The sequence below is a fragment of the Scyliorhinus torazame genome, chromosome 6 (genome assembly GCF_047496885.1).
Source record: "Scyliorhinus torazame isolate Kashiwa2021f chromosome 6, sScyTor2.1, whole genome shotgun sequence".
Lineage (NCBI taxonomy): Eukaryota > Metazoa > Chordata > Chondrichthyes > Carcharhiniformes > Scyliorhinidae > Scyliorhinus > Scyliorhinus torazame.
This window is the reverse complement of record NC_092712.1, coordinates 184436127-184457970: the sequence shown is the minus strand read 5'-3', so window position 1 is coordinate 184457970 and position 21844 is coordinate 184436127. Positions and strand designations below refer to the sequence as shown.

The window sequence follows — 21844 nt, the reverse complement described above, 5'->3', positions numbered from 1 at the left end:
GATTCTACGGGGTGCGAAGAATCGGTGCCATTTGCGCCGGCGCATTTGGCGCGGCGCCGGCCGCTGGAATCGGCGGGGCCACCGTTCTCCGGCCCGGATGGGCTGAGCGGCCGCTCCGACACGATAGAGTCCCACCGGCGCGTTCACCCCTGGTCGCTGCCGGCGGGAACTCTGCGGGAATACTTGGGGGGGGGGGGGCGGCCTGTGGGGGGGGGGGGGGGGGGGGGGGGCTCCTCTCCCCCTCCGGGCCTACTTTCCGCCGCGGCTGGACCCTGAACACTGACCCCATGTTTGGTCGGGGCCGCCGCGCGTAAGAAGTTCCCCATGCATGCGCAGGAGGGCGCGGCCCAACTGTGCACGTGCGCGACCCAAGGCACCGCGTCTTTTACGCGGCTCCGGGTCTCCGACGCTGCGTCGAGGTCCCGCCCCCACAAATTGCACCACGCCCCTGCCAGCCCCACAGAGGCCCCAGAATAGGGGTCTGGGAACGTGCGCCGACGCCGGAGTAAAACACTCCGGTTTTTACTCCGGCGTCGGCATTTAGACCCCCGTTGGGAGAATCCCACCCATTGAGCCCATTGCTGGTGAGGACATTTAATGAAGCAAGAGAGACTGGAGTCCTCCCCCAACAATGTCACAGGCCTCGATTTCATTGATTCTGAAACGGCAGAAGGATCCAGAACAATGTGGGTCATACAGGCCAATTTCTCTACTGAATGTGGACGCCAAACTGCTGGCTAAGATACTGGCCACAAGGATAGAGGATTGTATCCCGGCGGTGATAGGGGGAGACCAGACGGAATTTGTAAAGGGCAGGCAACTCAAGGCCAATGTTCGAAGGGGGGGGTGGAGCACCGGGTCTCGCTCTACGCAGATGACCTGCTCTTGTACATTTCATATCCGTTGGAGGGGATGGGGGAAGTAATGCAAATCTTTGGGGGAATTTGGCAATTTTTCGGTATAAATTGAACATGGGGAAAAGCAAGATGTTTGCGTTCCAGGCAAGAGGACAGGAGAAGAGACTGGGAGAGCTGCCGCTTAGAATGGTAGGAAAGAGCTTTCAGTATCTAGGAATCCAGGTGGCTCGGGAGTGGGAGGCACTGCACAAGTTAAACCTATCCCGGCTGGTAGAGCAAATGGAAGGGGACTTTAAGAGATGGGACATGCTCCCACTATCACTGGAGGGGAGGGTAAAGACCGTGAAAATGACGGTCCTCCCCAGATTTCTGTTTGTCTTTTAGTGCCTCTCCATCTTCATCCCGAAGGCCTTTTTCAAGTGGGTGAATAAGGTTATTTTGGGCTTTGTGTGGGCGGGTAAAACCCCGCGAGTGAAGAAAGTGTTGCTGGAGCGTAGCCGGGGGGCGGGTGGGTTGGCGTTGCCGAACATCTGCATCTGCTACTGGGGGGCTAATATAGCCATGATTAGGAAGTGGGTAGCGGGGTAGGGGTGTGATGAATGTAAATACAGTTAATTCACCAGTTATGTTCTATGTTCTTAACCCTGTGGATTTTATCTGTATGCCGTTGTATGGCTTCACCCACAGGGGAGATGTTGGAGGATGTTGGAGAATGTACGGGCTCAGCCCATGGCTCCACCCCTTTGAAGGAGTATAAGAGTAGCTGGCCTGTGGGACTGTCCTCAGTATGTACCAGTCGCAGGCAGGCAAAGTTGATAGTTAATTAAAACCACTGTTTTACTCCAACACGAGTCCTTGAGTGAATTGATGGTCGCATTATTTAATTAACTATCTGAACAAAAACGATTATGGAGTCAGCTCTCAAACCTGACAGACTGGAGCTCGATCCACAGGCTGCGGAGGCAAAGGAAATTTTTTAACACTGGCTGCGGTGTTTCAAGGCCTACCTTGCCGCTTCGTCGACGTCATCTGTCACGGACGAACAAAAATTGAGTCTCCTCCACGCACGGGTGAGTCACCGCATTTCTGTGCAACTCGAAGTGGCCACCTCATATACCGCCGCTCTCGCAATCCTCGAGCGCATCTACGTGCGGCCATATTCTCACTACTCGACGCTAGCGCCCTGGGGAATCACTCGACAGCTATCAGCGCTACCGCAAAACCCTCGCGCGCAACTGCAACTATCAGGCCGTTACGGCCACTCAGCACATGGAGCTCGCCATCTGAGGTGTCTACGTTGCGGGGGTCAGATCAAATTACGTGCGGCAGCGACTGCTCGAGAAAGGGGCCCAGGACCTGGACGAGACGGTGAAACTGGCGACTTCACTGGAGCTCGCTTTCCAGAGCCTCACTGCATTTCCGGCCAAACACTTGACCTCCCCGTGGGCTCCCGACCAGAGACTACCCCAGGCCTGTGCTGCGCGCCCACCTGCTCATCATGGGGGGTTGCTTTGTTATTTTTGCGGCCAGCCTCAACACCCTCGACAGCACTGCACCGCCGCAATGCGCACTGCAACAGTTGCGGCCGAAAAGAGCACTTTGCCAAGGTCTGCCTCGCCAAGCCTGTGGTGAATGTATAATTACTGATAATTCACCAGTGCACTATCTTATGTTGTTAACCCTGTGGGCTCCACCTATGGGTCATTGTGTGGCTTCACCCACAGGGGATATGTTGGGGCACGTACGGGCTCCGCCCATGGCTCCACCCCCTTTACAGGAAGTATAAGAGCTGCTGACCTGCGGGGCTGCCTTCAGTGTTGTGCCGGTCACAGGCAGGCTCAGTTCTAAGCTGATTAAAACCACGGTTTACTTCTCCACGTGTCTTCGAGTGAATTGATGGTCACCTCAATTTAATCAGCTTAAAATACTACTATGGAATCAGCCCTCAAACCTCACAGACTGGAACTCCATCCACAGGCAGCGGAGGCGAAAGAAATTTTTTCACATTGGCTTTGATGCTTCAAGGCCTATCTCGCCGCGTCGTCTACGCCCTCCATCAATGACGAACAGAAGCTGAGCCTCCTCCACGCACGGGTGAGCCATCGCATTTCTGTCCAGCTCGACGAAGCCGCTTCCTATAAAGAGGCCCTCGCACTACTCGAACGCCTCTATTTGCGGCCTGTGAACGAGGTATATGCGCGACACGTCTTCACCACTCATCGCCAGCGCCCCGGGGAGTCGCTAGATGATTACCTACGCGACCTCAAAGCCCTCGCGCGCAACTGTAACTACCAGGCCGTTACGGCCATTCAGCACATGGAGCTCGCCGTCCGAGACGTTTACGTGGCGGGGGTCCGATTGAACTATGTGAGACAGCGCCTGCTCGAAAAAGGGGCCCAGGACCTGGATCACACGGTAAAACTGGCTACCTCTCCGGAGGCCGCTTTTCAGAGCCTTATTGCGTTCCCGGCCGATCATGCGACCCCCTCGTGGGCCCCCGACCCGAGACTACCCCAGGCCTGTGCCGCGCGGCCACCCGCCCATCATGGGGGGCTACCCTGCTACTTTTGCGGCCAGTCCCAACACCCCCGACTGCACTGCCCGGCCCGCAACGCGAACTGCAGCAGCTGCGGGTGAAAAGGACACTTCGCCAAGGTCTGCCTGGCCAGGTCTAAGAACTCGAACTCACAGACCCGATCCACAGACTCACAGGCCCGCAGACCCCGCAAGGTGGCAGAATGTCTGCCGACTCCGCCTTCGCATAACATGTACGACTCATGGGGGCCGCTATCTTGGCCATCCTCCCCCACGCGGCCGGCCATGTGCAATCCATGGGGGCCGCCATCTTGGACGGCATCTTCCTCACCACCCGCCACGCTCGACCAACGGGGGCCGCCATCTTGGCCGCCATCTGCTACGCCGCTCGACGCGTACGACCTACACGGACAGCCATCGCGGGGCCGCCCCAGCGCCTCCAATCACGCCGCCGGCTACCCACACCTCAGCGCGGTCACCCTGGACCAGTCGCGACCTAAACACCTCTGGAGCTCCATGATGGCCGTCCGGGTTAACGGGTACGAGACACCTTGCCTTTTCGACTCCGGGAGCACAGAGAGCTTCATTCACCCGTACATGGTAAGACACTGCTTGCTCCCAATATTCCCAACGCATCAAACCATATCCCTCGCCTCTGAGTCGCACTCGGTGCAAATCCAAGGGTGCACTACTGCAACCCTAGCGATACAGGGCGCTGAGTACGCTAATTTTCAACTATATGTGCTCCCAGACCTCTGCGCTCCTCTCCTTTTGGGACTCAACTTCCAGTGCAACCTCAGGAGCCTAACTCTTAAGTTCGGTGGGCCCCTGCCCCCGCTCACCATATGCAGCTTCGCGACCCTAAAAATCGACACCCCCCCCGGCTCTTCGCAAACCTCACTGCCGATTGCAAGCCAGTAGCTACCAGAAGCAGGCGGTACAGCATGCAGGACAGGACGTTCATTAGGTCCGAGGTCCAGCGTCTCTTGCAGGAGGGGGTCATAGCGGCCAGCAATAGCCCCTGGAGAGCTCAGGTGGTGGTCGTCAAGACCGGGGAAAGGTTCCGGATGGTGGTTGATTACAGCCAGACCATTAACCGGTTTACGCAACTCAATGCGTACCCCCTTCCCCGGATTGCAGACATGGTAAATTAGATCGCGCACGACCGCGTGTTCTCCACGGTGGATCTGAAGTTTGCATTCCACCAGCTCCCAATCCGCCCGGAGGACCGCCACTACACGGCGTTTGAGGCAGACAGCCGCTTTTTCCATTTCCTCCGGGTCCCCTTTGGACCGAATGGTGGATCAGTACGGGCTGCGGGCCACGTTTCCGTACTTGGACAATGTCACCATCTGCGGCCATGATCAGCAGGACCACGACGCCAACCTCCACCGATTTCTCCAAACCGCCCAAAAACTCAACCTACAACAAGGCGAAATGCGTTTTCCGCACAACCAGGCTGGCCATCCTCGGCTACGTCGTGGAAAATGGGATCCTAGGGCCCGGCCCTGACCGTATGCAACTCCTACAACTCCCTCTCCCTCACTGTCCCAAGGCCCTGAAGAGGTGCCTTGGATTTTTCTCCTATTACGCCCAGTGGGTCCCCCAGTATGCGGACAAAGCCCACCCACTATTTAAGGTCACCGAGGCCCACCAGGCCTTCAACTGCATCAAGGCGGACATCGCCAAAGCTGCGATGCGCACGGTGGACGAGTCCGTCCCCTTGCAGGTGGAGAGCGACGCCTCAGAGGTCGCTCTCGCCGCCACCCTCAACCAAGCAGGCAGACTGGTAGCGCTTTTTTCACACACCCTCGCCACCTCTGAAATTCGACACTCCTCGGACGAAAAAGAAGACCAAGCCATCGTGGAAGCTGTGCGGCACTGGAGGCACTACCTCGCTGGTAGGAGGTTTACCCTCGTCACCGACCAATGATCGGTTGCCTTCATGTTTGACAATACGCAGCGGGGCAAGATCAAGAATGATAAGATCTTGAGGTGGAAAATCGAATTCTCCACCTATAACTACGATATAGTACATCGTCCTGGAAAGCTCAACGAGTCCCCAGATGCCCTGTCCCACAGCACATGCGCCAGTGTGCAAGAGGACCGACTACAGGCTATCCACGACGACATCTGCCACCCGGCACGCCCAATATATCAAGGCCCGCAACCTGCCCTACTCCATCGAGGAGGTCAAAGCTGTAACCAGGGACTGCCAAATCTGTGTGGAGTGTAAACCGCACTTCTATCGACAAGATAAGGCCCATCTGGTGAAGGCGTCCTGGCCCTTTGAACGCCTCAGAATCGATTTCAAAGGGCCCCTCCCCTCGAATAATCGCAATACCTACTTTCTCAATATTATTGATGAGTTCTCCCATTTCCCGTTTGCCATCCCGTGCCCCGATATGACCACCCCCACTGTTATAGAGCCCGGCACAATGTCTTCACCCTGTTTGGTTTCCCCAACTACATCCACAGCGACAGGGGCTCGTCGTTCATGAGCGACAAACTGCGTCAGTACTTGCTCAGTAAAGGCATCGCCTCGAGCAGGACTACTGATGTGTTGGGTGTTCTGGATCCGTGGAACACATACAAGTCACCAACACTTGAAATAGTGCAACACTATTTTATTGAATCATTAACTGTTTAACATACTCTGACTGTGGGTTAACACGATACTAGCTTTAACTAAAGACCTTTGCCTTGTCCTAACCAGTCGATGCACTCAGCACATGGTGAATGTCTGTGTTGGAGGCTGTGAGCTCTGTCCTCCTAGCTAGCTGCTACTCGAATGAACGGGAACTCTGATGCCCCCTATCTTTATAGTGCGTGTGCTCTAACTGGTGATTGGCTGCAGTGTTGTGTGTGTTGATCGGTCCCACTGTGTGTCCATCAGTGTGTGGCTGCACCATGATATACTGGTGTATATTATGACATCCTCCCTTTTATAAAAAATGTACCTGTGTGGCAATAAATAGTGTATGGTGAGAATGTCCCTGACTATGTATGTGCAAAATATTTACAGGACTATGTACATGAGAACTAAGCTATTTACATGGGAAGGTGCCTGGTGCAGAAAAACAGTATGTCACAAGAATAACGAGATGAACACTCTATGCAAACCACGTAAACGATTAAACGGAAGAACAGAACAAATCAGAAAGTCCATAAGTCCACAAAGTTCACAAATTAAGTCTCTGAGGTGGGCGACGAATTCTGGTTGGCTGCCTCAAGGGTGGGTCGGGAGCTGCCGGCTGAGGAGTGGGTTGGACTGTGTCAGAGTGAGGAGGATGCAGAGTGACCGGGATCTCTGCATAGTCCATGGCAGGGTCAGCAGGAGGGCGAGGCAACAGTGGAGGATCATGTTGCGAGCGCGGAACGAGACGAAGGGCACGTCGATTGCAGCGCAGAATGGTGCCATCCGGTAGACGAACCAGGAACGAGCGGGGGGCCACCTGCTGAAGGACCACAGCGGTTGCAGACCAGCCACCATCCGGAAGATGGATGCGGACATTGTCATCTGGAGCCAGAGCAGGGAGATCAGCTGCACGGGAGTCATGAGCCGCCTTGCGCTGTGCACGAGACAGCTGCATCCGTCGAAGGACCGGAACGTGGTCGAGGTCTGGGACATGAATGGACGGCACCGTCGTCCTCAGGGTGCAACCCCTGAGCAGCTGGGCTGGCGACAGGCCAGTGGACAGTGGGGCGGAGCGATAGGCCAGCAGGGCGAGGTAGAAATCGGACCCTGCATCGGCAGCCTTGCAGAGGAGCCGTTTGACTATGTGGACGCCCTTCTCTGCTTTGCTGTTGGATTGCGGGTACAGGGGACTGGATTTCACATGTGAAAAATTGTACCACCTGGCAAAGGTGGTCCATTCCTGGCTTGCGAAGCAGGGGCCATTGTCCGACATCACCGTGAGTGGGATATCATGTCGAGCAAAGGTGTCCTTACAGGCACGGATGACTGCAGATGGTGTGATGTCGTGCAACCGTATCACCTCTGGGTAATTTGAAAAGTAGTCTACAATCAGAACATAGTCTCTGCCCAGCGCGTGGAACAGGTCGATGATGACCTTGGACAAAGGGGATGTGACCAACTCATGGGGCTGCATGGTCTCACGTGGTTGGGCCAGCTGGAAGCGCCGACAAGTGGGGCAGTTGAGCACCGTGTTGGCTATGTCGTCATTGATGCCGGGTCAATACACTGCCTCTCGGGCCCGTCAGTGGTACTTTTCCACGCCAAGATGGCCCTCGTGTAGCTGTTCCAGGACGAGCTGGCGCATGCGATGCGGGATGACAATGCGGTCCAGTTTCAGGAGAACCCCGTCTACTACCCCCAGATCATCTCTGACGTTATAGAACTGAGGGCATTGGCCGTTGAGCCACCCGTCTGTTAGGTGTCGCATGACACGCTGCAGCAAAGGGTCAGCCGCCATCTCGCGGCGAGTTTGGACGAGGCGTTCATCCATGGCAGGTAGATTGGAGGCCACGAAGGCCACATGGGCGTCAATCTGGCAGACGAATCCCACTGGGTCACACGGAGTGTTGACTGCCCTGGACAGAGCGTCAGCTATGATCAGGTCTTTGCCTGGGGTGTATACCAGCTGGAAGTCGTATCGCCGGAGCTTGAGAAGAATATGCTGGAGGTGAGGCGTCATGCCGTTCAAGTCTTTCTGTATTATATTGACCAGCGGGCGATGGTCGGTCTCGACTGTGAATTGAGGAAGTCCGTACACAAAATCGTGAAACTTAACCACATCGGTCAGAAGGCCCAGGCACTCCTTTTCTATCTGTGCATAGCGCTGTTCCGTGGGGGTCATGGCGCGTGATGCATATGCAACGGGGGCCCATAATGAGGCCTCATCACGTTGAAGGAGCACTGCCCCAATGCCGGATTGGCTGGCATCGGTCGAAATTTTGGTCTCTTTTGCTGGATCAAAGAAAGCTAAGACGGGGGCCGTGGTGAGTCTTGAGTTCTCTCCATTCGTGCTCGTGGGCAGGGAGCCATTGGAAGTCTGTCATCTTCCTGACCAGGTCCTGAGAGCCGTGGTATGAGAAGCGAGGTTAGGGATGAACTTCCCTAAAAAGTTGACCATGCCCAGAAATCGGAAGACTGCCTTCTTGTCCTCTGGCGTTTTCATGGCTGTGATAGCAGCCACCTTGTCCGCATCCGGCCGCACACCCAACTGGGAGATGTGGTCCCCGAGGAACTTGAGTTCCGTCTGACCAAAAGAGCATTTGGCCCTGTTGAGGCGTAGGCCCTGCTCACATATGCCTTTGAACACGCGCTGGAGGTGACTGACATGCTCCTGCGGGGTGGTGGACCAAATGATTATGTCGTCGACATAGATGCGAACACCTTCAATGCCTTCCATCATTTGTTCCATGATCCTACAGAACACTTCTGAAGCAGATAGGATCCCAAACGGCATCCTGTTGTAACAATATCTGACAAAGTGGGTATTGAATGTACACAGTTTCCTGCTGGATTTGTCGAGCTGGATTTGCCAGAATCCTTTCGAGGCGTCGAGTTTGGTGAATAGCTTGGCGCGAGCCATCTCATATGTGATCTCTTCGCACTTGGGAATTGGATAATGCTCCCTCATGATATTGCGATTTCGATCCTTGGGATCAATGCAAATTCTCAACTCGCCGGAAGGCTTTTTTACACATACCATGGAGCTGACCCAGTCGGTTTGTTCCGTGAATCTGGAGATCACTCCTTGGTCCGGGAGGTCCTGCAGCTGCTGCATGAGGCGGTCCTTAAGGGGTGCTGGGACCCTGCGAGGTGCGTGCACCACAGGCTTGGCATTCTGTTTCAATAAGATCTTGTAGGTATATGGGAGCATGCCCATGCCTTCGAAGACGTTGTGGTGCTGGTCGATGATGGCGTCGAGTTGTGCCCTGAAGTTAGTGTCCTGAAAGGCAGACGTGTCATCAGGAGAGAGAGAGTGAACTCCCTGAACTAGGTTCAACAGCTTGCATGCCTGCGTGCCAAGCAGGGAGTCTTTCGAGGAGCCCACGATTTCAAAAGGAAGGATGGCTTTGCGTGACCTGTGTGTCACTTCAAGTTGACACGAGCCGCTAGCAGGAATGACATTGCCATTATAATCCAATAGCTGGCAGGCTGATGGAAGGATGGCTGGTTTGACACGAAGACTTTGGAAATCAGACCGCGCCATGAGATTGGCGGAGGTACCAGTGTCCAGGCGGAATCGTATTTGAGACCGGTTGACCGTCAGGGTGGCACACCACTCATCGTCTGGATCGATGCTGTATAACGACAGCGGCTGGTGTCTTTGCTTCAGGGACAGCCTGTTTTTTGTCACGACACCGACTTGAAAAGGCGCCTTCGGGTCCTTGGTGTCACTGCTGTGTGGGAGGTCCGCATCGGACTCGGTGACCGTTGGTTGAATTGCCGGACATTCCTGCGAGGCTGGCTGAAGCGATATGAATTGGCAGGCTGAGCTGCTCGACAGAAGGCAGCAAAGTGGCCAAGTCTGTCACATCGTAGGCATTGTCGAGATTTGGCAGGGCATTGCCGTTTTAAATGGGCGGAGCCACAGTTGCCGCACGTCATGACGTCAGCACGTTCGTTGCGCCACCGCGCATGCGTGGTGCGGTCGTGCGTGGTGCGCGCCTGCGCATTACGTTCTTCAACGTCACCGTCCCCTCGTTTGGTGCGCACAAGCGCAGCAGTCCGCGAAAAGCGCGCAAAATGGCCGCCCTCATCCAGGCTGAGGCCCTGGAGTTGCTCAATCACTTGGGCCCGTTCCACCTCGTGGGGACCTTGCCGCGCCGTTTCAGCCGCTTGGATGTGGGAATACCGAGTCGTGGCGTTTTCGTGTAACACACAGGTCTCAATGGCGGTCGCTAGGGTGAGCTGCTTTACTTTGAGGAGCTGCTGTCGTAGGGGGTCCGACTGAACACCGAAAATGATCTGGTCGCGTATCATGGAGTCGGAGGTGGGCCCGTAGCTGCAAGACTGCGCAAGGATGCGGAGGTGCATGAGAAAGGATTGGAAAGGTTCATCCTTACCCTACAAACGTTGTTGGAACACGTGGCGCTCGAAACTTTCATTCACCTCTACGCTGCAGTGAGTGGCAAACTTGAGGAGGACCGTCTTGAACTTTGTTTAATCTTCATCATCCGCAAAGGTGAGAGAATTGAAAATGTGGATGGCATGGTCCCCGGCCATGGATAGGAGGAGAGCAATCTTCCTGGTATCCGAGGAGTCCTCCCTGTCTGTGGCCTCAAGGAAGAGCTGGAAGTGCTGTTTGAATATCTTCCAGTTGGCCCCGAGGTTGCCGGCGATGCGGAGTGGCGGCGGCGGGCTGATGTTGTCCATGTTGCCGGATGACGGAATGCTGGTGGAAGGCAGATCACTTGCAGATAGGTCTAAGAAGTGCTAATATCCCTCAACTCCTGGTATCATTTTGTGTTGGGTGTTCTGGATCCGTGGAACACATACAGGTCACCAACACTTGAAATAGTGCAACACTATTTTATTGAATCATTAACTGTTTAACATACTCTGACTGTGGGTTAACATGATACTAGCTTTAGCTAAAGACCTTTGCCTTCTCCTAACCAGTCGATGCACTCAACACATGGTGAATGTCTGTGTTACAGGCTGTGAGCTCTGTCCTCCTAGCTAGCTGCAACTCGAATGAGCGGGAACTCTGATGCCCCCTGTCTTTATAGTGCATGTGCTCTAACTGGTGATTGGCTGCGGTGTCGTGTGTGTTGATTGGTCCCACTGTGTGTCCATCAGTGTGTGTCTGCACCATGATATACTGGTGTCTATTATGACAACGACCAGTTACAACCCCTGGGGAAACGGACAGGTGGAGAGGGAGAACGCGACGGTCTGGAAGACTGTCCTACTGACCCTACGGTCCAGGAATCTCCCGGTTTCCCACTGGCAGGAAGTCCTCCCCGATGCGCTCCATGCTATTAGGTCCCTCCTTTGCACGGCCACAAAACAGACTCCTCATAACCGGTTGTTTATTTTAGGGGGACTACCTCAGGGGCCTCGCTCCCACCCTGGCTGATGACACCGGGTCAGGTTCTCCTCTGGAAACACGTTCGGACCCCTAAGACCGATCCCCTGGTTGAGAGGGTCCAGCTCCTGCATTCAAACCCGCATTACGCATATGTTGAACACCCCGATTGTCGACAGGATGCTGTCTTCCTCCGAGACCTTGCGTCCGCAGGCTCTGCCACTACCCCCCCCCCCCCCCGCGCTGTACCCCACTCTTTCTCCCATGCCCAGCGCCCCCGCACCCATATGGCTCCCAAGCTCCCTTCCACCCTGCACACCAGTCCGCAGGAATGAAGCTCAGGAAGAGCCGCTCCCGGAGTCCACCCCTGGGGCTGCACCGGACCCACTTCCCCAGCCACCTGAAGCGGCTGCAACACCAGTGCTTCGGCGGTCACAGCGTACGATCTGGGCGCCGGACCGACTGAACTTGTGACCCATCACCCCTGCCGGACGTTATTTTTTTTACAGGGGGTGAATGTGTTGAATGTAAATACAGTTAATTCACCAGTTATGTTCTATGTTTGTAAATACAGTTAATTCACCAGTTATGTTCTATGTTATTAGCCCTGTGGGTTTTATCTGTGGGCCATTGTATGGCTTCACCCACAGGGGGAGATGTTGGAGGATGTTGGAGCATGTACGGGCTCCGTCCATGGCTCCGCCCCTTTGAAGGAGTATAAGAGTAGCTGGCCTGTGGGACTGTCCTCAGTATGTACCAGTCGCAGGCAGGCAAAGTTGATAGTTAATTAAAACCACTGTTTTACTCCGACACGAGTCCTTGAGTGAATTGATGGTCGCATCAAGGGGTCGGTGTGGGAACGGATGGAGGTGGCATCATGCCAAGACACAAGCTTGAGGGCACTGATAATGGCACCTTTTCTGTTCTCGCCGGCCCGGTGCTCCACAAGTCCGGTGGTGGTGGCGGCTCTGAGAATCTGGGGCAATGGAGGAGATATAAGAGAGTGGAGGGAGCATCGGTTTGGACCCCGATTTATAATAATCATCGGTTTGTACCAGGTAGGCTGGATGGTGGGTTCCGGCGATGGCAAAGGGCAGGAATTAGGAGGATGGGGGGTCTATTTATAGACGGAAGCTTCCCCAGCTTGAAAGCCTTGGAGGAGAAATTTGAATTGCCAGCAGGGAATGGGTTTAGGTATTTGCAGGTGCGAGACTTCTTGAGAAAGTAGGTTCCGGCCTTTCCGCGGCTGCCGCCATGGGGGGATACAGGACAGAGCAGTCTCCATTACCTGGGTGGGAGAGGGGAAGGTTTCAGATATTTACCAGGAGCTTTCAGAGGTGGAGGAAACTCCAGTGGCGGAGCTTAAGGGCAAGTGGGAGGACGAGCTAGGAGGAGAGATAGAGGCGGGTCTATGGGCGGACGCCCTAAGCAGGGTTAATACCTCCTCATCAGTGCCAGGCTCAGCCTGATACAATGTAAGGTAATCCACTGGGCCCACATGACAGCGGCTAGGATGAGCAAGTTTTTCGGGGTAGAGGATAGGTGTGCGAGGTGCGCCGGAAGCCCAGCAAATTATGTCCACATGTGGGTATGCCTGAAGCTTGGAGAGTTTTGGCAGGGTTTTGCTGAGGCAATGTCCATGGTCCTAAAAACACGGGTGGTGCCGAGTCCGGAGGTAGCGATCTTTGGAGTGTCGGAAGAGCCTGGAGTTCAGGGGGCGAAAGACGCTGAAGTCTTGGCCTTTTGCTCCCTGGTAGCCCGGAGATGGATCTTGCTAATGTGGAGAGTCTCGAAGCCCCCGAGTGTAGAGACCTGGGTTAGTGACATGGCTGGGTTTCTCAGTCTCGAGAAAATAAAGTTTGCCTTAAGAGGGTCAATGGTCGGATTCACCCGGAGGTGGCAACCGTTCGTCGACTTTCTCGGGGAAAATTAAAATGTCAGCAGATGCTGTATTCCAAGGAGAAGAGGGCCGGATTGTTGTTTTATGGTTGGGGTGTGTGAAGATTGGGTTGGGGTGGTAATGTTTATTCTACCATGTTTATGTCATTGTTATTGTTATTATTATAAAAAATTTAAAATACCTTAATAAAAATATATTTTTTAAAATAACATGTCATCAGTAACTGGTTGGTGTGAGCCCAGCTTCCAAATTAGGATAACACAGACCCACTGGACAAATTTGCTGGTCACTCACCAAAGAATAAGCATTCACCTGCAAGGGGGGGGGGGGCAGCACTATAGCACAGTGGTTAGCACTGTTGCTTCACAGAGCTAGGGTCCCAGGTTCGATCTCCTGCTTGGGTCACTGTCTGTGTGGAGTCTACACGTTCCCCCCATGTCTGCGTGGGTTTCCTCCGGGCGCTCCGGTTTCCTCCCGCAAGTCCCGAAAGACGTGCTGTTAGGTGAATTGGGCGTTCTGAATTCTCCCCGTGTACCCGAACAGTGCCGAAGTGTGGCGACTAGGGGCTTTTCACAGTAACTTCATGGCAGAGTTAATGTAAGCCTACTTGTGACATTAACTTGAAGGAAAAGGATTTGTAATCACTTCTGTTATTGCAAAATGTTATTCTCAAAGTAGTCAGGAGTCTTTTGGTAAGTTCTTGGATTTTGCAGAGACTGTTGCTGCATCCTCACAAAGGGCAGGGGAGTTAGTGACGTGTCCACATAAAGGCTACAACCAGTATGGGGGTTGCAGTGGCTGTGCCTCTGCAACATGATAGGAAAATCCAGAAGAGTGTAACGAGAGTATGTTCTGTGCAATGTGTAAAGAGGTGAGAGCTGAAGGATGAAAAATGAAGAATATCACAGTAATTGTGGAAGAATGTTCAAAAAAGGGACTAGGGATAACCCTGGGAATTACAGGCCAGTTAGTCTTACTTCGGTGGTAGGCAAAGTAATGGAAAGGGTACTGAAGGATAGGATTTCTGAGCATCTGGAAAGACACTGCTTGATTAGGGATAGTCAGCACGGATTTGTGAGGGGTAGGTCTTGCCTTACAAATCTTATTGAATTCTTTGAGGAGGTGACCAAGCATGTGGATGAAGGTAAAGCAGTGGATGTAGTGTACATGGATTTTAGTAAGGCATTTGATAGTAAGTTTGCGATAGTAATGGTTAGTAAGTTTGCAGATGACACCAAGATTGGTGGCACAGTGGATAGTGAAGAAGGTTATCTAGGATTGCAACGGGATCTTGATCAATTAGGCCAGTGGGCCGACGAATGGCAGATGGAGTTTAATTTAGATAAATGTGAGGTGATGCATTTTGGCAGATCGAATCAGGCCAGGACCTACTCAGTTAATGGTATGGCGTTGGGGAGAGTTATAGAACAAAGAGATCTAGGAGTACAGGTTCATAGCTCCTTGAAGGTGGAGTCGCAGGTGGACAGGGTGGTGAAGAAGGCATTCGGCATGCTTGGTTTCATTGGTCAGAACATTGAATATAGGAGTTGGGACGTCTTGTTGAAGTTGTACAAGACATTGGTACGGCCACACTTGGAATACTGTGTGCAGTTCTGGTCACCCTATTATAGAAAGGATATTATTAAACTAGAAAGAGTGCAGAAAAGATTTACTAGGATGTTGCCGGGACTTGATGGTTTGAGTTATAAGGAGAGGCTGGATAGACTGGGACTTTTTTCCCTGGAGCGTAGGAGGCTTAGGGGTGATCTTATAGAGGTCTATAAAATAATGAGGGGCATAGATAAGGTAGATAGTCAACATCTTTTCCCAAAGGTAGGGGAGTCTAAAACTAGAGGGCATAGGTTTAAGGTGAGAGGGGAGAGATTCAGAAGGGCCCAGAGGGGCAATTTCTTCACTCAGAGGGTAGTGAGTGTCTGGAATGGGCTGCCAGAGGTAGTAGTAGAAGCGGGTACAATTGTGTCTTTCAAAAAGCATTTAGATGGTTACATGGGTAAGATGGGTATAGAGGGTTATGGGCCAAGTGCGGGCAACTGGGACTAGCTTAATGGTAAAAACTGGGCGGCATGGACTGGTTGGGCCGAAGGGCCTGTTTCCATGCTGTAAACTTCTATGATTCTATGATTCTATAAAGTTCCCCATGGTAGGCTTATGCAGAAAGTAAGGAGGCATGGGATAGTGGGAAATTTGGCCAGTTGGATAACGAACTGGCTAACCGATAGAAGTCAGAGAGTGGTGGTGGATGGCAAATATTCAGCCTGGATCCCAGTTACCAGTGGCGTACCGCAGGGATCAGTTCTGGGTCCTCTGCTGTTTGTGATTTTCATTAATGACTTGGATGAGGGAGTTGAAGGGTGGGTCAGTAAATTTGCAGACGATACGAAGATTGGTGGAGTTGTGGATAGTAAGGAGGGCTGTTGTCGGCTGCAAAGAGACATAGATAGGATGCAGAGCTGGGCTGAGAAGTGGCAGATGGAGTTTAACCCTGAAAAGTGTGAGGTTGTCCATTTTGGAAGGACAAATATGAATGCGGAATACAGGGTTAACGGTAGAGTTCTTGGCAATGTGGAGGAGCAGAGAGATCTTGGGGTCTATGTTCATACATCTTTGAAAGTTGCCACTCAAGTGGATAGAGCTGTGAAGAAGGCCTATGGTGTGCTCGCGTTCATTAACAGAGGGATTGAATTTAAGAGCCGTGAGGTGATGATGCAGCTGTACAAAACTTTGGTAAGGCCACATTTGGAGTACTGTGTACAGTTCTGGTCGCCTCATTTTCGGAAGGATGTGGAAGCTTTGGAAAAGGTGCAAAGAAGATTTACCAGGATGTTGCCTGGAATGGAGAGTAGGTCTTACGAGGAAAGGTTGAGGGTGCTAGGCCTTTTCTCATTAGAACGGAGAAGGATGAGGGGTGACTTGATAGAGGTTTATAAGATGATCAGGGGAATAGATAGAGTAGACAGTCAGAGACTTTTTCCCCGGGTGGAACAAACCATTACAAGGGGACATAAATTTAAGGTGAAAGGTGGAAGATATAGGAGGGATATCAGAGGTAGGTTCTTTACCCAGAGAGTAGTGGGGGCATGGAATGCACTGCCTGTGGAAGTAGTTTAGTCGGAAACATTAGGGACCTTCAAGCAGCTATTGGATAGGTACATGGATTACGGTTAAATGATATAGTGTAGATTTATTTGTTCTCAAGGGCAGCACGGTAGCATTGTGGATAGCACAATTGCTTCACAGCTCCAGGGTCCCAGGTTCGATTCCGGCTTGGGTCACTGACTGTGCGGAGTATGCACGTCCTCCCCGTGTCTGCGTGGGTTTCCTCCGGGTGCTCCGGTTTCCTCCCACAATTCAAAGATGTGCAGGTTAGGTGAATTGGCCAATGATAAATTGCCCTTAATGTCCAAATTGCCCTTGGTGTTGGGTGAAGGTGTTGAGTTTGGGTAGGGTGCTCTTTCCAAGAGCCAGTGCAGACTCAAAGGGCCGAATGGCCTCCTTCTGCACTGTAAATTCAATGATAATCTATGATTAATCTAGGACAAAGGTTCGGCACAACATCGTGGGCCGAAGGGCCTGTTCTGTGCTGTATTTTCTATGTTCTATGTTCTAATGCTGGAAATCATGGAAGAGGGAAGGAACAAAAAAGGTTTTGGAGCAACAGATGATACCAAGCTAATCAAAGAGTAACAATAGATATCTTACCTGAGCTATCGTCATGAAGTTATTGAACTTTTTTCTGGATTGATTTGAAGTTCTGGGGAGATTGATGCACTCTGTCTACTCATGTCAGCAATTCGCCTGAAAATTACCTGCCACTAGGTAAATAAACGTTGTCTCTCTTGCTGCCTAAGCTTCACCAATACCCCAAAGCATTGTTCACAAACTAATGAACCCTGCACTTGTCCAGTTAAAATGCATTTCCCCTGTTAGGAATGAGCTAAAAAGTGACAACTTCCATACGACAAGCTGCCAATCAAAAGCACAGCATGCTGGCGACCGACTCATTTTAGTGAATGAATTTTATGAGTTTAAGGTGTCCTTTGCTGTCGCCTGATCGAGTGCCAACTCTCAACACAATGCCCTTTCTGCTCAAAAAAACCCTCAAAGTTCTTGCCCAGTGTGTGCTAAATCCCTCTCATTTGAAGGTTGACAACTTCAAATGAGATGCTTCCCACCTGTTCTACATTTTTAAATCAGCTGTTTGTGACTTCATTGTGCTGCCTATAACAAAAAGGTTCAAGATATCTCACCTCAAGTGCTTTACAAATTCCTTACTGTTCACAACTTTGTCTGCAATGTTGCCTATATTATCTGTTGTGACTTACAGAAATTATAAAGAAACAAAGCATTATTAATAATAATAATAATAATAATTGCTTATTGTCACAAGTAGGCTTCAATGAAGTTACTGTGAAAAGCCCCTAGTCGCCATATTCCGGCGCCTGTTCGGGGAGGCCGGTACGGGATACTCCAATTTTTGTTTGATAAACAGAATTGCTCAGCATTCAGGTGCAAAATCCCTTTGCTTACCCAATCTATATTCTTCCAACCAGATTGTCATCTGTAACCACAACATATTTAGAAGTTAGTCCTAAGTAGATGTGGCGTAAAAATTGCACCAGGAGTCTCCAACCAAATTCTTACCGCTGTGGAAGTCCTTGTTTAAATAGCTGCATCAATTGTTCTGAGTGTAGAGTTGCCAATTGTGACGAGGTACATTCTAGGAGACTTCATCGCATGACCTACAGCCCACAAACCACTCCCCTCACCATACTCCCACCATCTTCCCATGACCGATTCGAAAGCAAACAGATTCTTTGTCAACCGATTGGCTTTTAGTGAAGCTTCCCCTTCCCATTCCCAATCTTCAAAACGTTGCTCACTAATAAATAAAATGGTTCAATGAAAACTAAAGCACATTAAATAGCTGAATGTTTTTATTCCCAAGTTGTTCGCAGGCAGGTCTTGGAGATTAATCTTCAATTTCAGGAGACTCCAGGACAATCCTGGAGAATTGGCAATCCCATTTGGGTGTGATCCTGCTGAACAACCATGCAAGGATAGATTTGGAGGGCTCGAATGTTCACTCAAGTCAAAGAGTAAATCGATAAGGATCTTGGAATACGGTTGTAGGAAAGAGATTTGGATGAGCACAGAATCTATTACTAAAATTAAATTATTTATTGTACATTTGGGCATAAATTCTGTCAAACACACAATTGTGCACATGGAAGTTAATTACAGATATCTTGGGCGGGATTCTCTGTCGGCCAATGCCCAAATCGAAAAAGGCGATTGGGTGGAGAATCAGTCTTGACACCGAAATTGTGGCCAGCACTGGGTTCACGCCAAATCACGATTCTCCGGTGCCTCAACAATGGCGTCAATGCGTTCCACTCTGCATGTATAGTAAACGCCATTAGCGGAATTCTCTGGGGCCTCCGCTATCTTCTGCCTCCGCCAGCGTAATTTCTGACAGTGACATTCACTTGTGCTTTTAAAAATCGGGAAACAGGCGGCGTGGCTGATGAGGGAGAGAGAGGAGGTAGGAAAGAGAGAGGCACGAGCATGGGCTGCTGGTACTGACACTGGTAGGACTGGCTGGAGGAGGGGGGTAGGTGACAGGGAGTTGATGGGGGGTGACCAGAGGATGAGCTGTGGGGCCAGGGTGACCCCCAACGAGACCAGGGTGTCCAGGCACGGCCTGCCATTGACGTGGCCTGCAAGGCAGCCATCTTGCTGCACACCCACTGACCAACCACCATGGCCCATGGTTCTGCAGAGTGACACTGGCCGTATGGGTGCCTCCACCCCACCACCTCTGTGACTGGTCCACTCCCTGTGTGTCTGTCCCATGTCGGTCAGCACCCGGGCAATGCCACCGCTGCACCACCTGCACAGATTTACCCAGGCCTTGTACATCTTGACTCATGGCTGAAATCTTTGTCCCCAAGGCCTTCACTGTAGACCCAGCCTTGCGATGTTAGCCTGCGCAGCATACATGGTTAGCACCATCTCTGCCCCTGCAGCAGTTGGACTCCTACAACTGCACCTGCAGGTACTGGATATTTGCTGACAACCCCTAATGTAGTCCCTGGCTCTGCGACTGCATCTCCACAATCGATGAGACCATCCATTCCAGAAGCCCATCTGGACGGCAGCTAGTCCCTGGGGTCGGCCCAACCTCTGACCGTCCACCCCCTCGGGGGTTCCTACCTCCACCTGTTGTACCGCAGCACATGTGTGGTGCGCACCAGATAGTGCCCCAGGAGCCTCTTCACTATAATGCCCAACCGAGGTCAGTGTTTCTGGGATCGTGGAGGGTGTTGGAGACAGTTGTGATGGAAAGTCAGTGTCTTCCCTGGACACGAGCTCCGGGATGTTACGGGATGCGGGTTGAGGGCTCTAGTCGCTGTCCGTGTCCTTGACCTTGCTGCTTCCCTCTTGTGGTTCCGGTTGGGGTCGGGGGCCACCAGGAGCTCCTACAAGTCACAAGACAGGACTCGTGACTGCATCAGGGGCTGGGGGGGGGGGGTTTGTGAGGTAATGGTGGTGGGGTGGGGCTGTGGGCAAGCTATGGGGGTGGTGTTGGGGGGTGACACACATGCCATGAGGAATCGCAACTCAGTGGGATCTCACTTCCTTGCCCAATGTTGACCTCCGCCTCGGCGACTGCCCTCTCTCCGGGCCCAACAACTATGTCAAGTGCCCTCTGTTCCGCTGCAGTGAGGGGCCATAGGTCCAGCAAGCCCCCTCCACTGGTGGCTTCAGTAGCCAGGGCACATGGTTATGGTTGCCGGTGTGGGTGCCAGCATGTGGGGCAGGGTAGGGGTTCGGCCACCTTCCGGGTTGGGGGAGGAGGGGAGGAGGGGTTACGGGTGCACTGAACGGAGGTTGGTGCCAGGGGCACAGTGCTGCCTACTCACCCTGGTCGCTCTGAGGATGTTCTGCAGTTTTTTACAGCACTGCTGGTCAGTCCAGACGGTGTTGCCCACGGTGCTCATGACCTCTGCCACTTGCATCCAAGCACGGCAAACGGCATTGACTGGTAGCCTCCTTCCCATCCCAGGGTACAGGGTCGCCCACCTCTCCTCCACTGCATCTAACAGGGTGGCCAGTTCAGCATCGGTGAAACGGGGTGCCGCTCTCCTTGCTGCCATCTTGTTGGCTGGGATGGTGTGTGAGGGGAGTGAAGTGTAGTATATGCGGCTGCAGCTTGTCAGTCTCCTAAGTGTCAATCCCGAACCAGGCAAATCCAACCGTTTCTCATTGGAGTCAAACATGTTCCATGTGGTGCAGGTGCTAGCCCCTTAATGGTTGGTGAATTGGCCCAGGTGCAGCGCCAGTTTTGCTGTTGTACAAGTCCACTAACCCTGCCCCAGCGTCCACACTTAGTCTCAAGAACGGAAAATCCGGCCCCTTGATTTTATGAAAAACGACATCGTCAATCCAATCTTCTGAAGGAGTTTACACACTAGCATCGCGTGGTAGACAATATCACAATTAGCAAGTGGCTTACCCGTCTTGGTACATTGTTTTACACTTTAAAAATAAAGGTAAGAAATAGGAGTAGACGTTCATTCCATTCAGCCTATATATAACTTTAGCCCATTATAATCTCACCAGTTTCAATCTGCAAACCTAGCAAAATGCTAATTAAATGCTGTCAGCTATAGACAATTTCATGGAAATAATGTATAGCTAGTAGAATGTCAGCAGTGACGTTTGCTAACTCAGGCAGTTTTTGACGCTGGAGACAGGAAAGATGGTTTAACTGTGTTTCTGCTTTCTAACAGTTCTCATCACTGATGTCAGCCATCAGCTGTCAGGCTGACTAAAACAACCAGAAGAGCTTGTCATTGTTATTCTGAAATACTTCTATGAATTAGCATAATCTGTAAACTATGTAGCAACTACAAAAATTTCCACTCACCTTATTGTAATTCACCCACAAATATTTTAACATTTTGTATCTTGACAGATCTGGCATTTCGGTTAGCCCTCTAAAAAGCAGATAGATAACAAACATTTATTTTACCTTACTGGTTAAAAAGTGCCATAATATTAACATAAAGAGACACTTCAAAATACTTTTAAAAGTAATACTCCAGACTTATTCCAGTATCTTCCCAAACATTTGGCGAGCGACTTGATTTAAAGCTATACCTCTCTTTCAAAATTGATCTTGGTTTTTCAGAAGTTTCCCTTTTGCTTTCCCTCGGCTCTCCAGAAACCATTAAGGTAAATCATGTCTGACTAACTTGGTCAAGTCCTTTGTTGAAGTAAAGATGAGGATGGGTGAAAGTTGGTATTGTGATTGTGGATTTTCATAGGTGTTTGATTAAGTACCACAAAATGGAAGGAAAATATTACAGATGCTGGAAGACTGAAATTTTAAAAATGTCAAAGAAAACGCAGCAGCATGTGTGGAGAGAGAAACAGAGTTAACATCAAGTCCAATTTGACACTTCATCTTCGAAGAGTCACATTCGACTCAAAGCATTCACTCTTCTTTCTTCACAGATGTTGCC

At 51.6% G+C, this 21844-nt stretch overlaps 1 protein-coding gene across 5 annotated transcripts in view; it reads right to left on the bottom strand.

The window, feature by feature from the left end:
• The window catches only part of LOC140425176 (leucine-rich repeat-containing protein 72), a 150777-nt gene that overhangs the window by 95988 nt on the left and 32945 nt on the right, over positions 1-21844 (bottom strand). For all 5 annotated transcript variants that reach the window (XM_072509166.1, XM_072509167.1, XM_072509169.1 and 2 more), the window contains exon 3: positions 21247-21316. In XM_072509166.1, the coding sequence (XP_072365267.1) occupies positions 21247-21316 (70 nt within the window). The remainder of the gene's footprint in view (positions 1-21246; positions 21317-21844) is intronic.